Here is a 14,913-nt window from a genome sequence, read left to right as displayed (position 1 = left end):
AGCTGCTTCTTTCCAGTCCCAATGTGTCTATTCAGAGGGGCCCGTAGACCCTCCTCCTCCTGAGGAGGGTGCCACATGAAAAGGATTGCCTTCCACATCATGCTTCAAGTTGATTTCAATTACTGCAACATTTAGGAATTCTTTCCCCCGCAGTCACTTTATTATTATGAGTCAATATACGCAATTAATATGGATGGTGCTGTATTATTAAGGTTTTACCCACAGTTCAATTAACGTTCACATACACTGTGGGTATTGCTGGATAACCTGGAGCAAGAATAGTATTTCCAGTTATTTCAGCTACATTTACCACCTGCTGTTATAAGAGCTAATGGTACTCTTCTTCTCTCATATATTTCCTGCTTCTAGCAGACAACTTTCTTTTTATAACTGCTTCCTTCTCTTAACTCACCAGCCGCGGCCCATGGAGGGAATTCCAGTGGGGCAGAAAGGCGGGGAGGGGCAGGGTGGGGCTGCTAAAAACCGGAATATGGATAAATGGATGTAAGTAAACAATTTAATAAATAAAACGAATTTCGTAGCACGCCATGCATTGCAAAATGCAAAAATTGGCTTATCAATGAGAGCATCTAGCAACAAATTTTGGTTTAAGGACAACACAGCTTTGATTAGTGTGCTTACTTGTGTTGTTGCTAAAGCTACTCCAATGAAAACATCTCTGACAGACCTCGAGAATAGGAACAAGCAATATAGGGCCATATGTAGGTAATCTAATTTTACCAATTCATAAATACCGAATTTTACCGATTCGATATTTAGGAATCGGTAAATTGAATGTAGGTAAAAATTCGGTAAATTTTACAGATTCGGTAATATTTGTTATTACCAATTTGGTAATTCCCATTCATTCCTGTGGGCCTAGAGGCCCATAGGAATGAAGTCATTCACTATTACTGATTCGGTAAATACCCAATCGGTAATAGGGGGAGCATATTCAAGGGTGGCAGGGTGTCACATTGACACCCTGTTGCACCCCTGAATCATGCATGAGTGCACATGTGGCTTGGTGAGCAAAATAACGATGGATTAAACCCAGATCTGTGACTGGGGGTGAATGTTTTGCCATTGTGCAACATTCCGTCCATCATCATGTGTGTTTTGCTGTTCACCCTATGTGGGAATGGTATGCCCAGACGTGGGTCCCTTGCTCACTACGCCACTGGAGTCAAGCTATCCTGGCTGAAGACGGCTGATAGCCAGAAACAGGTCCTAGGATGCTTGATTCCGGTCCAGGGTAGACATGGCTTGGCAGTTCGGTCTGGACTGTTCCCATGAGGCGCAGGGTCAAGACTGATTTGCATATGGCCATGTCTTAACTGGGGTGGCTTGGTGAGCAAAATAACGATGGATTAAACCCAGATCTGTGACGGGGGGTGAATGTTTTGCCATTGTGCAACATTCCGTCCATCATCTTCTGTGTTTTGCACATGTGGCGCACATACATGCCCTAAGGGCATGTATGCCTGTAAAATGGCACTTTGAAAAAAGCTAATTATTGCTTTTTCAAAGGTATTCGGTATTTATCACCAACTTGTAGTTGGTGGTAAATAACGAATCCTGAATGCAAAAATTCACTCACTTGAGTGCCTCCTACATTTCTTTTAGGGATTTGGTATTTTACCAATTCCTTAAAATAAGGAATCGGTAAATTACCGAATCCTTAAAACCTGCCTCCTACATCAGAAAATGCTAAATACCGGTGGGTAACGGGATAATTACTGATTTTCGGCCTTTACCGACCGGTATTTAGCTACCTACCTGTGGCCCATAATCTCCATCTTTTTAATGTACCAGCAAATGTTCAATGACAAAGTTGTAGAGATTATCTGCAAAATATCTGTCCAAAACAACTACATTTAACGTTTACTGCGAAGTTAGAAAAATCGATAAAGGCCACCCAAATCTTTCAAATTGCGAGGTTCATTAATCTAATCCCACGCATTTCATCTTCAAGGTACTGTGTCATCATCACCCGGTTATCGTTAATTATCGTTAAAAAAATCGTTTCTTGAAGCACCAACCGTGGTAGTAGCTAGAAAAAAATATATACACCAATACTTTGCTAAGGAAACAGTATTTCACTTAGAAAACGATTGCTATACATGAAGAGTTCTCTGCTTTGAGGCCCTGTTTGAAAGATACAGGGACCAAATATAACCTCTTTGACCCACTGATGATTAGAATTTAGCAGAATGTTATATTTAAATCTTTTGACTCTCATGCAGGCATAATTGTATATCTTGATCAACACGATCCTTTTTCAATGAACTCACAACATTCTAATGAGTTATAAAAGTTATGTTGTTGGTATTATATCTCCTTATTGTACTGATTAGCTAAGGAAGGGACTTATTTTGCCATTTCATTTACTTAGTTATGTGGTTCCTATAATGAAACTATTCTTTGTTGTCTGTCTTGTGTATCCGTTTTATGTGAGCTACAATATATTTCAATCAGCCACTATTATTTGCTGTTATTTGTGTTGTTCATATTTTCTTTTTCTTTTCCTCTTTAGTTATGTCTGGTTTTTGCAATCTTAAAATTGCAGAGTGGTGAGATAAGTGTTCTTTAGAAACGACAGATAAATTACAACATTTTATGAAACCTGAAAAGTATTTTATTGGGTCACCAGTTAAATGTCAAAATAATGGAGATGCTATCCTTTTTTTTCCAAAGTTATGTGCCCAAATTGTATATATGTATAATGGCTCAGATGGGAGATATGCTCACGCTAAAGTTAAATGTAATAAATATATCCCATATAAAATTAATGTAAATGATCTAACTGCTTACAATCCTACAATTTGAGAAGATATTACATCAGAAATTATTATTTTCTATGATTTAGGAACACATGGAAGGACTATATATTATTCTGTCTTGCCTCTCAAACATTTTAAGACATGAAAACAAAAAGAGGATGGTATTGAAGACAAGGAAGCCTTCAATTGTTTCCCTTAATTTCAGCCTTTCGTTTCTTCGAAATTAAGATAAACAGATAAAATACTTTCTACTGGCGGCATTAATGAGTGTCCACTATGAGTGAAGAGTGGATAGAGCCATGAGGGTCGCAGATGGGAAAGTGGGAGGGGAAGAACAGGATAGGTTGGGGGCTGAGGGCTAACTAGGAACACATAGTTTAAGGTCTGAGGGATGAAGAAGAGAGAATGGTGAGTCGTGGGAATGAAATGCACAAAGGAGAAAGAAATAAGGGGGCAAAGGAGAAACTAGATGGGATTGGGTGGGGATTGAGAAGTACACAGGGGAAAGAACTGACAAGCACGAGAAGGGGTGGCAGATGGGAGAAACAAATAACGAGACACACAGGATGGAACCAGCAGAGCAGAGAGAAGTCTATAATTGTATAGTCCTTCGTGGAATTCAAACCAAGCACTGCCTTTTATGCAGAGATATATACCTGAACAGCCAATAACATCTTCTGAGAGATACATATTCCTCTGGGTGACCCAAGATCTGACTGGCAAAATTTCAGAGAGAAAATGGAAACAAGGGGACTAAAAAAGCCAGTAACTAAAGGGGCGGGCCCCAAGCCTATTCAAAGTATTTTGTAAGCAAAAGGTTTAAAAATGTAGAAGAATTACAGTGAATCATAATTTCCAGGATTTCTGAATCAATCTACAATATACTCGCAAGACTTGTTTTCATTTTCTAATTCTTATGGTATTTTTTGATTGAGTGCAGCACTTCTCAGAGGGGCCAGGAGTGAGCTCTTGAAGATGGAATCAATTATAAAACGCTTTATGGAGCACAGACATCTGTCGGTTCCTTCCAAATAAATACATTAGAGAAAAGAGAGTGTAGAGCAAAGTGTAAGAGAAAGTAAATGTGTGGAGGTCACTATTTCAATTCCCCACAGTAGCAATTTAGCATATTTAGGTAGCTGTTTTCAATTCTGTTAATGATCATGACTGCTAAATTGCACAATGCCTTGGCAATTTACTACATGCAACCACAGTCAGACTTCTCTTGAACTTTCATAATTGCATTTGTTGAACATTAAGTCTCTGAGAGGGCCTTGGAGGATACGCTCGTATGAATGACTGTGAAAAGAAATTGAATTCATTCAGCATTTAGGAAGAAGGTTTGCCTTCTAAAGTCTGTTTATTATACAAAATGCAGCATCAGCTGATGCGACTTGATGCTTCAGATGCACATTTTATTGTGTGCTTGTTGATATCTGCAAAAATCTATCAAGGGAGAAATACGTTTTCCTGGTATGTTCACTCTTCTGCAGTGAGGCCAATGTAATTGTACTTGTCTGTGGAGTGTTAATGGGGCACGCAGACCTCTGCCTGCACCAGGCACGTGCATGTAGGTTACATACCTGCCAACTTGAACAATCTCACAGTGTGAGGATGGGCGGGGCTTGAAGGGGGTGTGGCCTTGTGCCCAGAAGTACCTAGTAGGCACTTTTGAACCCCGCCCCCAATCCCTCTCCTGACCCTCAAAAAAAGCTTATTGCTGCTGGTGCCGATGTCCTGGGCTGTTTTCATACCCCTTAATGGATGTCGGAAGTTCCAGGCCTCTCTCTCTAAAACGAGCTGGAAAACACTATTTACAGTGGTTTTCAGCTCGTTTTCCCTGCCACAGTGTGATATCGGCTCCTCGCTGGGTGATTGCGTGATGGGAGCCGATATTGTGTGTCACACAGTGGTACCGTGTGAGTTGGCAGGTATGAGGATACACACCAGTTCAAATCAGGGTCAAGTGGTTGCCAAACTAAATGTCGCTTGACTTGTTTTCAAGGCAGTCACACGCCTGTAGATAATCAATTACATTTAGGCTAAAAATAAATAAATAATGAAAATAACAATAATTATTTTTGTTGTTGTTATTAATAGTATTATTCTTGTTGTTACTGTTATTATTGTTCTAAAATAATAATATTATTAAAGCCAACCTTTGGTTATTAAATGCACTCCACCTAGTTTATCCTCAAATTTGTCATCATATTATTAAAGTGAAAAAAAACCTTGTCTTACCATTCTCGCCAGCTTCTAACATTCCCTGCAAATATTTGAAAGATCCTGACTGTTTGGGCTGTGAAACTGGTTCTTCGTAATCCTGAAGCATTCTGTACACATCAGAATCCATATCAATCCCATTCCTTTGTCTTGGATTTGACCGCTGAGGATCGGCGCTGGGTAAAAAGAGAAAAAGGCCAGACATATGTCAAAATATCCTCACAACTCCCCTTTGTTTTGCAACACAAGAAAACACTTGCCACCTATTTCGTCAAATGCTTATTGTTAATTTGATATAAATAATTATATAACTGAAATATTAATCAACATTTCAAGCATGGTCAGCACTCATTTTTCAGACAGCAATTGGTTGAGAAGTGAGGGGTGGGTGAGCATCTTAAGATGTGTGTTTTCATTATAACCATAGAGATATGTCATACTGCCAATCTCACATTTCCAGGCTCGACTGCCAAATGTGAGGAGCTTTGCCTAATTTCTGTGCTCATTCTTAAAGTTTATGTTTTCTCTCCGTTGAGCATATTCATCGACTTATAAGACTATATTCTTGACTATGAGGCATTCTTTCAACTGGATTTCTCGAGACAAACTACTCAGGATCAGCTTTAATCTTAAATATTCCACCCTCTTTTCAGATCCTCTAATAAATATATCAGATTTGACCTCACCCTCTGCTGGATGAAACTGTTTTTAATGTAAGGAAAATGGCCCGGAAGTCCCAACCCCTTACTAAAAAACCTTTGTGGAGCACTTCAATGATTTTGAACCAGAGCCTGTTACACATTTGTTGTTTAGCCAGAGATAAGTCTAGCAGTATATGTTGCATAATAATCTTCTTGTTGACACAGAATCTGGCCTTGGAGCAGACTTCAGTTCTGAGTGGACGAAGTTGTCGACAGTGTCATTAACTCTGGCAGTCTCTGCCTCTTGATGCTCAAAGCCCCGATGGCAGCTTTTGATGTTTTTAATCATGCCATCTAGTTGGATGCATTAAAATAAGGTTAAGGCTTTGAAGGGACAGTTTTAAACTATCTTTCAATTTACCTGACTAACGGATCCAGCTAGCAAAACTTGTTTTCCAACAAACACCTCCAGAACAAGGTGTTCCACAAGTTCTATGCCTGCTCACACACTTTAATCTGTCTCCAGAACTCGGCAGAGAGCTTCTTCACTGATTGGGCAGACTTGCAGTCTTTAAATCTAACATCTCCAAAGGGCATCACATTTCTTGCTTTGAACTCTGAGAAAATTAAAGCCTGGTAATGATACTTCCACCTATGATTAATTTCACAATGAAAAATAATATTATTCAAAACGTGCCCTCTCCTAACCTACCTATATACCCTGATTTTACGTCATATCTATCCTTACTAGCAAACCTTGCATCATTGACTAGACAAAATCAATTAACTTTATTCTTGACAAAATACCTCATTTGTATACAAAATTAACAGCATTACGAAATAAACTCAGGGGCATATTATCAAGGGGGTTTATCTCCGCTTTTTTTGGCTTTAAAAGCCAAGAAAGCGGAGATAAAATTATCTCCCTATTACCTAGCTGTCGCTAATACCAGTTAGCGACAGCTAGTAGGAGATAGCGACCATCTTGGGCCCCACTTTGCATGTCAGTGATATTTATCACTAATGACATGCAAAGTGGGCGTGCCAAGATGTTAGTGACTGGAAACAGTCGCTAACATCGCTATCTCCTATTAGCAACTTTTGGAGATATTCGCGCTAAGCGCGAATATCTCCAAAAGCTAACACCTGCCCTGAGCAGTTCTTAGCCATGTTATCCAATGGGAGGTGGATAACATGGCTAAGAGCATTAGCTCGGTAATGCATGAATATCGCGGACTTTTCAGCGATATTCATGCATTGCGGCCGATTTTTGTCGCATTTGCGATAAACCTTGGTAATACCAAGGTTTATCTGCGATAAAAATCGCAGCAGCTCAGCGGTAAATTTTTGTCTCCAACCAAGCTATAGCGATAATTATCGCTATTGCTTGGTAATATGCCCCTCAATTACAAAATAATTTACTGCGAGGGATAAAAATATACACCTCAGAACAAGATCTCGCATTCAATCAAGTCAGTTCTGTTCATGATCGCTTTTAGCAACTCACTTCTCAATGAGGTTCTGGAAATCCACCTCACCCTTTTGAAGGAACCTCTTCATGCGTAGGCCTGTCTATTAATTGGCTGCAAAGAATATGATCATACTACTCGCATACTAGTCATGGTGCAATGGATACCCAGAGATGGTAGATACATATGGACTACAGCGTGCCTGCTTAATATAACTCACAAGCGGACATAAAAAAAAATGCCAAAACTTTGAGAGACAGAGCGTGTACTCAGAAGCTCAGAGATCTTTCTCTTAGAAATCATGAGTTAACGAATCCCACCAAGACAGCGTCCTTTTCATGTAATGGCGAAAATATGGATCTCCCTCCCTCTATTTTCAAACCTATTTCATTGAATGCTGGTTCACAAAAACATAAAACTATTTTGCATGACATTTCAATATTGGACTTTGTTAACAAATTATTTCTCCTCCATTTCATAACCAACGGTCTAATCTCACAAAATAGATTCTTCTTCGTTACGCCATCAACTCTTGATGTTTTCCAGCACCCTCTGTTTAAAACAGATTCTCCTCAAGCCTACATATTTGCCATATTACAAACTGTAAGAATTTGTCCTGCCTCTTTAACAAATCCTTCTTCACCGTACTTAGGCTCTAGACTTATGAACCTTTGTTCAAAGCCAGTCTAATAAATGCTTGTTAGAAATGGGATTTCCAGTTGGCCGAGGCTTGCGCCAAAGCCAGGCAGAAACCACCACTCTAGTCAGGGCAAGGGAGTTACACGCCAAAGATAACCCCTGCTCACTCTCTAGGCAACGTGACGCGAGCAGTAAGGCTTATTCCGGAGGCAATGTAAGTTAAGTATTTGTGCACGCACCCCCAGCAACAACATCCAGGGCCCCCCACAAAAGGAACTCCACACAAGGTTATATATAAAAATAGCCTTTGTATTATACCAAACACATTAGATAAGAAACACACACTTTACAATGTGCCAGAGGCACAAGCAGAATTTACAGGGGATGTATGTACAGGACAGGGCCATATGGATCACTGTCAGGAAGAAGCACTTTTAGAACTAGAATTTGGTAGAATTAGCACTTAGAACATAGAACAATAATAACTGTAGCACAACATAGAAAATAGAGCACACAACCAGTAACCACTGGTAAGAGGTAAGTACCACCTACGCAATCCTAACTGCCTTAGGAAGATATCACGCAGGGAATCATGAACTCACTAGCATAACCTTATACTAGGAAAAACAACCTCCTAAACACCACAATACATTCAGAGGTATAAAACATTACACATGATATAGCAGTGACATTAGGCAGGTATCACAATTGCGCAAAGATCACATGAGGCCAAACATGTACCCCACGCAAGGGCACAACACCAGAACTGTCCCCCAGGCCAACTGGCCTCTCAGGTGCTGAAACGCCCTGTATCCAAAATGTTAGGTCAGGCTGCGCAGGCAGCCAAAGAAAGATGTGCAAAGCCTAAACGAAGCAGCTGCCCACTAAGTGCTGGGCAGCTGGGGATCTCCTCTGGGCTTTTTCACGGAGGCAATGGGGCCCAAAACAATATGGGAGGGTGGGAGCCTCGTGGGCTCTAAACAATAATGCCCCCGACGTTGGAGTCCCCCCTCTGGGGACTCGGAAACCACGAAAATGCCCAGGCGCCTCTCGGGCTCTAAATAACGAAGTACCCCGTCGTTGGAGCGGCCCTCTGGCAGGTGGGGCCACTCGGGTATGCCGGCGCCGGTCCTGTGCCTCACCCTTGCTCCCCCGGTCATCCCCACTCATCGGTGAGACTGCGGGGCTCCTCTGGCGGCCTGTGAGCGGCGGGCGGGGCTCTCTTCCTCGGGAGAGCCTCGCTGGGGGACAGGGCCGCGAGAGTCCTGGTTACCGGGCAACCCTCCGGCCGGGCTAGCACGCGGTAGGCTGGCAGGGCAGCCAATGGCAGCGCGGCCCTGTGGACGAGCCCCCAGGCTCCGGGTCGCTCTGCTGAGGGTAGCGTGGTAATTTCTTCGCAGAAGTACGGGGTAGGCTCCCGTTTTAGAACTCGGTCTCTGGCGGGGTGAAACGAGGGGTAGGTTCCCTCTAGGCTGGCGATAACCGGCGGGGTCGGCACCCGCTCAAGTAAACAATCCTACAGGCGGCAAGACAAGGGGTTGGCTCCCTCCAGACGCCCACAAACCCCCAGCCAAAGTGATCACAAGCACCCTCCTCAAGATGCAAAATAAAGCGCTCCCAGGCGCTAGGGGAAGCCAAGTCACCATTCCAGGCAAAAGTCTTTAGGAGGTGGGGGGGGCAAAGGCTGGGCCCAGGGGCCAGCTCACAGGGCCCCCCAGGCAGGGAGGCAGTCCCAGTGGTGGTCCTCCTGGGGCCCAGCAGCTGCAGGCCCCCTCAAGATAGGACCAGGCAAGAGAACCCTTTGCAAGGGGACACAGCCCCTTTTTATACATAGAAATCCTTTGTTTCCAAGGGTGCAGGCCAGGGGCGAACCAGATACAACTGGTTCCTGAGCACTTTGTTTTGCTCAGCCCCTCTGCCTATTCACAGGATGGGTAGGGTCATCAGTCGCACCACAGGGGGCGGAGCCAGCATTGTGTGGGGAAAGCCCAGCCCTATTCAGGTCCCAGGTGCACCCCTCCCTCACATCACTCATGCAGATCTCTCCACTCACCACCGGGGCTGACCCATCCTGACTCCTGGAGCCTGGCACACCAGCCAGCTCCAGCCAATCATACGCCAGACAGCCAATTCACATAAATTACACAAACATGCCCACTTCTAGAAGTGGCACTTCCACCCTAGACACAATAACGCCGCACACATCATCGCGCAGCATTCACTCTCACGAGTTCACACATACCAAACTCGAGCTTGCACTCCCCACGAATCAGGAACTAACATGGACAAATACATTCCCCATGCATTCCTCTGGGAGGGCAGGCCAACCTCACTACACGCACGCACTTTACCCTGGGACACAGTGGTAAAGTGCGCAGAAGCCAAAAATCACTAACACCAGGTCACCATAGAAAGCAAAAGGTTTAGGGGTGAACCTGCCAGAAGAGCCAAGTCCAACAATGCTCTTCTTAAATCTGTCTATTAAGATAAGGCATAAAATAAGGCATGTTGTCCTACAATGTTCAATGCAGTCTATACAATACATCTATATAATTGCTCCCTTCACCAAATGACACGGGCCCATCTTACAGTTTCTTCACACAATATGTATTTTTGATTGTTTCAATTTGTGCAATTATTTATTTACTCTTCAATATGTCTTATATGTACACTATATTTAGTTGCTACACCCATTATATGTAACATGCTCTGATGCCCACCACAACTCACAGGTCCAGTTTGCACTTACTACAACCACCAAATAGCAAAATAAGCAGATTCTTTGTCTTAACTTTATCATATTGAGAAGGAGTACACTACTCAATTGTAAAGGCTAGTATGCCCTGCCATCTATCTCCATCTTCCAATGTGATGGGCTTCTATGGGTGTTGGAAACTCTGACCCAACTCAGGGAGGTGTATTCTGTTTAATAATATGTTGCAATAATGAGGTGTTACGATCCCATATCTAAGGCACTACTTCGAAAAATGTAAACAATTCAAAATATCCTCTTGAATAAATTCATTCACCATGGAGTTCCCCGAGTTAAATGTTTGGGCAATTATGTCTGTCCTTTACATGTACTGTGCAATACCTAAAAAGGAGATCTTACTCTGAATAATATTGCTAAGGATGTTGTGCTCAGGCAAAAGAATGTGGTTGCCAAGAAAATATTTTTTGTTTACCGTAACTCATTATGACTAATATTGGGTTATTTACTTGGGCCACTAACGTCAGAAGTAAAGGATATTTATCTATACACTTCCTAACTACTGCAGTGTGTTATAAGATATTATCTATTGAGCTAGTGGCTGAAGTAAAAAAAGGCACGTAAGTGCTTTTTGATCTAAAATAAGGTTTATGACTTGGATGTAAGAACAGCCATTTTGAACGTGGCCACTGATCTATCTGCTCTTTAATGGCATGATACTGTGAAGATCTGTAAACAACATTTAGGCAGAATTTAGGCAAAAACCAGTGGATGGGCTGAAGCCATGCTTCGTTTTCATCAACAAATTGGATTTTTCGGAATAAGGTCATATGCTTTGGAACATCTAAAGCAGTGCATTGACTCACATTGTTGGATGCACTTCCCTACTAAGGGTGAGGTAAAGATGAAATCTAATGAATGCCTCAATTGGAGCAGCCTAGTGTTTGGTGCAATATGTATCACACTTGATAAATAACAAAACCCTGGAATGATTATCAGGTGTGATAAAAATCTGCAATTAGGAGTTTCCCCATAGTGAATGAAAATAATTTGTAGATTTTGGTATTTTTCGCAGCAAAATGATGTTTTTCTGTAAATATCTGGTGAATTTTCATACAACCCGCGGAACTTGACTTACGGGATATTAGCTAGTGAGTTTTGAATCATGATGGTGTTGTAGGCAGTAATTTGATTTGCTAGTTTACCGCATGTGTCACACCAGTCAGGAGCTGGTCCATCTTGTTGGCTACATCCAGTTACTGTGTACCCAAGCATTAATAGCTGTGTGTGGTTGTTGAGGGTGAAGCCATTCAACAGCTGTCCCCCAGACCTCTTAGAGAACAAGTGGGGGTCTGCAGCAATGTCAGCTACTCGAGTACTCAATACATGATGAGATGCTTTAACATAAAAAATAAAAGGGAAATACAATGACACACCCTGTGCATCCTTGGAGTTGGTTTGAACTGTTTTTTTAAAGGGATGGCTCAGAAGTGATTTGGCATTAGCTGTTGCTGTGAAAGAAGCCTACCCTCCTGATTACAGCATTATTTCGTAGTCAGGATATGAGATACATATCTAGACATGTGAATTCCACCTACCCAACAGGTTGATAGTTTCAAGGTGCCATACAGGGTAGATTGTTGGATAACGTGCATGACTTCGGACACAAATTGGATGGCAGACATTAGATGATAGTGTGAATTTATCACTGAGGAGACTTTTAAGGCACTACTTATGATTTGCTTGGTGTTGGACTTGGCCCATTTTGCAGGGTCATCCCAGAACGTTTTCCCTTCCTCCTGTATTTTTTCTGACATGTTTTTTGTTGGTTTAGTGATCCTGGGCCCTCCACCACTGTTGATCAGCACTAAAGTGCATATGCTCTCTCTTATAAAGTTGGTAAAAATGGTCTACACCTGTTTGGCATATTTAATTTTCCTGTAAATCCCTTGTACACTGGTATCCCATATTCCCAGGGCCTGTAAATTAAATGCTACTAGCGGGCCTGCAGCACTGCTTGCTTCTCCCATTGAAGTAGCCTTTCAAACCTGTCTCAGGCCTCTGCCCCTGTAGGACAGGGCCTGCGCGCGCAGTTTAGTGATGCAGTGAGGTGGCATGTGAAGTGGTTGGCACTTCTGGAACTCCCCTTTTACTACATGTCACCCCTAAGGTAGGCCCTAGTTAGCCCTATGGATAGGGTGCTGTGCAGGTAAAAAGTAGGAAATGTGTCTTAACTGTGTGGCATGTCCTGGTAGTGCCGAACAGCCTATTTGGTTTCTCACTGCTGTGAAGGTGCCCTCTCATATGTTTGCATTGGGGATTCCCTGATATGTGCCACAGTTGTAATTTCTGATATGAGAGGGGTAGCATAGCCATGTTTGGTATGTTTGGAATACTAGTGATAAATCCTGCTTAGTGGTGAAAGATGATTTGTAATTACTATTTTAGAAATTCCACTTTTAAAAGTGGGTATTTCTGTGTGCTTTTGAGTCTTTGTTCCCTGTCTGCATTTGCATTCACCGTCTGGTTTAGACTGACAGGAGAGAGGGGCTGTGCATTCACTCTAGACAGTCACAAGGGGGGTTGAGGTGTGTCCTGCCTTTCTTGGGTGACTCAGCGCTAGGCTGTGTAGACCTTGGCTGCATTTAGAGCAGGGGTCTCCAAACCGGTCCTGGAGGGCCGGATCCATGCCAGATTTTTTGGATGTCCCCATTGAGATACATGTAGTTATTTAAAAAATCTGGCATGGATCCGGCCCTCCAGGACCGGTTTGGAGACCCCTGATTTAGAGTGTCAGGAGGAGTTTCCCTTGCACCTGAATAGGCCTGGTCTGCATTTAGAGTGGTTGGAGGAGTTGCACCTGCACCTGAATAGGGCTGTGGCTGCCTTCTACAATGCTGTCTCTGCCCCCCCGGAGTGTCTGGGGCCAGGGCTTGGGATGTGAATGGGGGTGTTGTGAACTTCTAAACAGTGTTTGATGTACCCTCCCCAGAACAAAGACTTATGAACTATTTAAGTACAGGGGCTGTGACCCCATGTTTTTAGACACTGCGTGGACTTGGACCCGTAACTGGAAGGCTGCTGGACTGCCAGGAGGAACTGCTGTGTGACTGGATCACCCTATAGTATGGATGTGCTGCCCCGAGATAAGGACTGCTGCTCAGCTCTGAGGACCCCACATGCTGGTCTGCCTGCACCTTGCTGATGTACCCCCTGCTCTGCAAACAGTGCGTGGTGAGTGTTCTTAGCTCCTTCCTGCAGAAAATAGCACATGGGGAGCGATTTGGATTCTGGTGGTCCGCTCTATTTTGCCAGAGCCCTGGTGCTTTTATTTTATTGATAATTCCCTAGTCCTTTGCTTGTGGCAAATTTCCTGGTGCCCTAGTATATGAAATTCCCCAGTGCTGTTCCAGGAGATATCATCTGGCTCCTGTTCCTCACTCCCACCACAGCGTGCACACTCCAAAGGCACCTCTAGCTGTGCTGTGGGGGATCCAAAGTGAGGAAGAGAGGGCAGAGAACAAAGCAGGGCACGGGAACACACCAGCTGATTGAGCATCCCCAAGCATCTCCTAGCAACCAGAGCCTTAATGAGGCTTCTGGGAGTGCACAACGATGCTCACGGACACTGATGAAGTTCCTGCGGTAATAGGAAAGGGGAAGCATCGACGGCCACGGCAACGACCAGTACGGGATAGGGCAGTGCCCAGAAGAGGCCTGTACAGGCACAGCAGGAACGCTCTCCAAGTACCTTGGCTCGCACCCCCATTCCAAGCTTTACATCCGAGGAGGAGTGGGACCGCGTGAGTCCGTCTGCCCCCTCCCCCTGTGAGGAATTCCATTGGGGGCATTTTCTAACTTTCACATATCGGTCAGCTGGCCCTGGAGGAATCGGGACATGCTACAACCTTGTTGCAAGTCTGCCGGGCTCTGCAATTACTCAACGAGTTCTCGGACGGATACGAGGCATACGCGGGAAACAGCGAGGTCTTCCAATAGACGCTGCCAATGTGTAGCCCGCCGTGTTGGTGAATACCTTGGAGGGGGCACTTGGTTGCTATAGAGGTAGCAGGATGGGGTAGACCGCAGACGAGGGTCCGACCCTGTGGAGGCTACCTGAAAACGGATATAAGAAGCGCAGAGGCTCCTATGTCATGCATGCAATCCTTACCGCCTAGCATGGAAGAGGTGCGCAGATGCGCTGTCTTGGGTCCCTGCAGTTGTGGGAGATCTATCCTATGTGTTTTGAGTGGCATTGATATGGTGATTCTGATGATTTTTATGCATTTTAGAAGTTACTTCATATTTGTGTCTTGCCTGGTTAGACCAGTACTGATATCAGAAACTGCATAATATGTAAATGTAAATGTAGGTGTACTTATATAGCGCAAACCTGTCACCCAAAGGGCATCCTGGCGCTTGCTTAGGGAACCCGTCCTGGTATTCCC

General features: G+C 43.6%; 1 protein-coding gene across 1 annotated transcript in view; it reads right to left on the bottom strand.

The window, feature by feature from the left end:
* The window catches only part of PDLIM4 (PDZ and LIM domain 4), a 617,535-nt gene that overhangs the window by 123,830 nt on the left and 478,792 nt on the right, over positions 1 to 14,913 (bottom strand). Inside the window, exon 5 of the mRNA XM_078653108.1 lies at positions 5,025 to 5,182. Within this exon, the coding sequence (XP_078509234.1) occupies positions 5,025 to 5,182 (158 nt within the window). The remainder of the gene's footprint in view (positions 1 to 5,024; positions 5,183 to 14,913) is intronic.

The sequence above is a fragment of the Lissotriton helveticus genome, chromosome 7 (genome assembly GCF_964261635.1).
Source record: "Lissotriton helveticus chromosome 7, aLisHel1.1, whole genome shotgun sequence".
Taxonomy (NCBI): Eukaryota; Metazoa; Chordata; class Amphibia; order Caudata; family Salamandridae; genus Lissotriton; species Lissotriton helveticus.
Note: the sequence above shows the minus strand (reverse complement) of the source record. Positions and strands in the feature narration are given on the sequence as shown.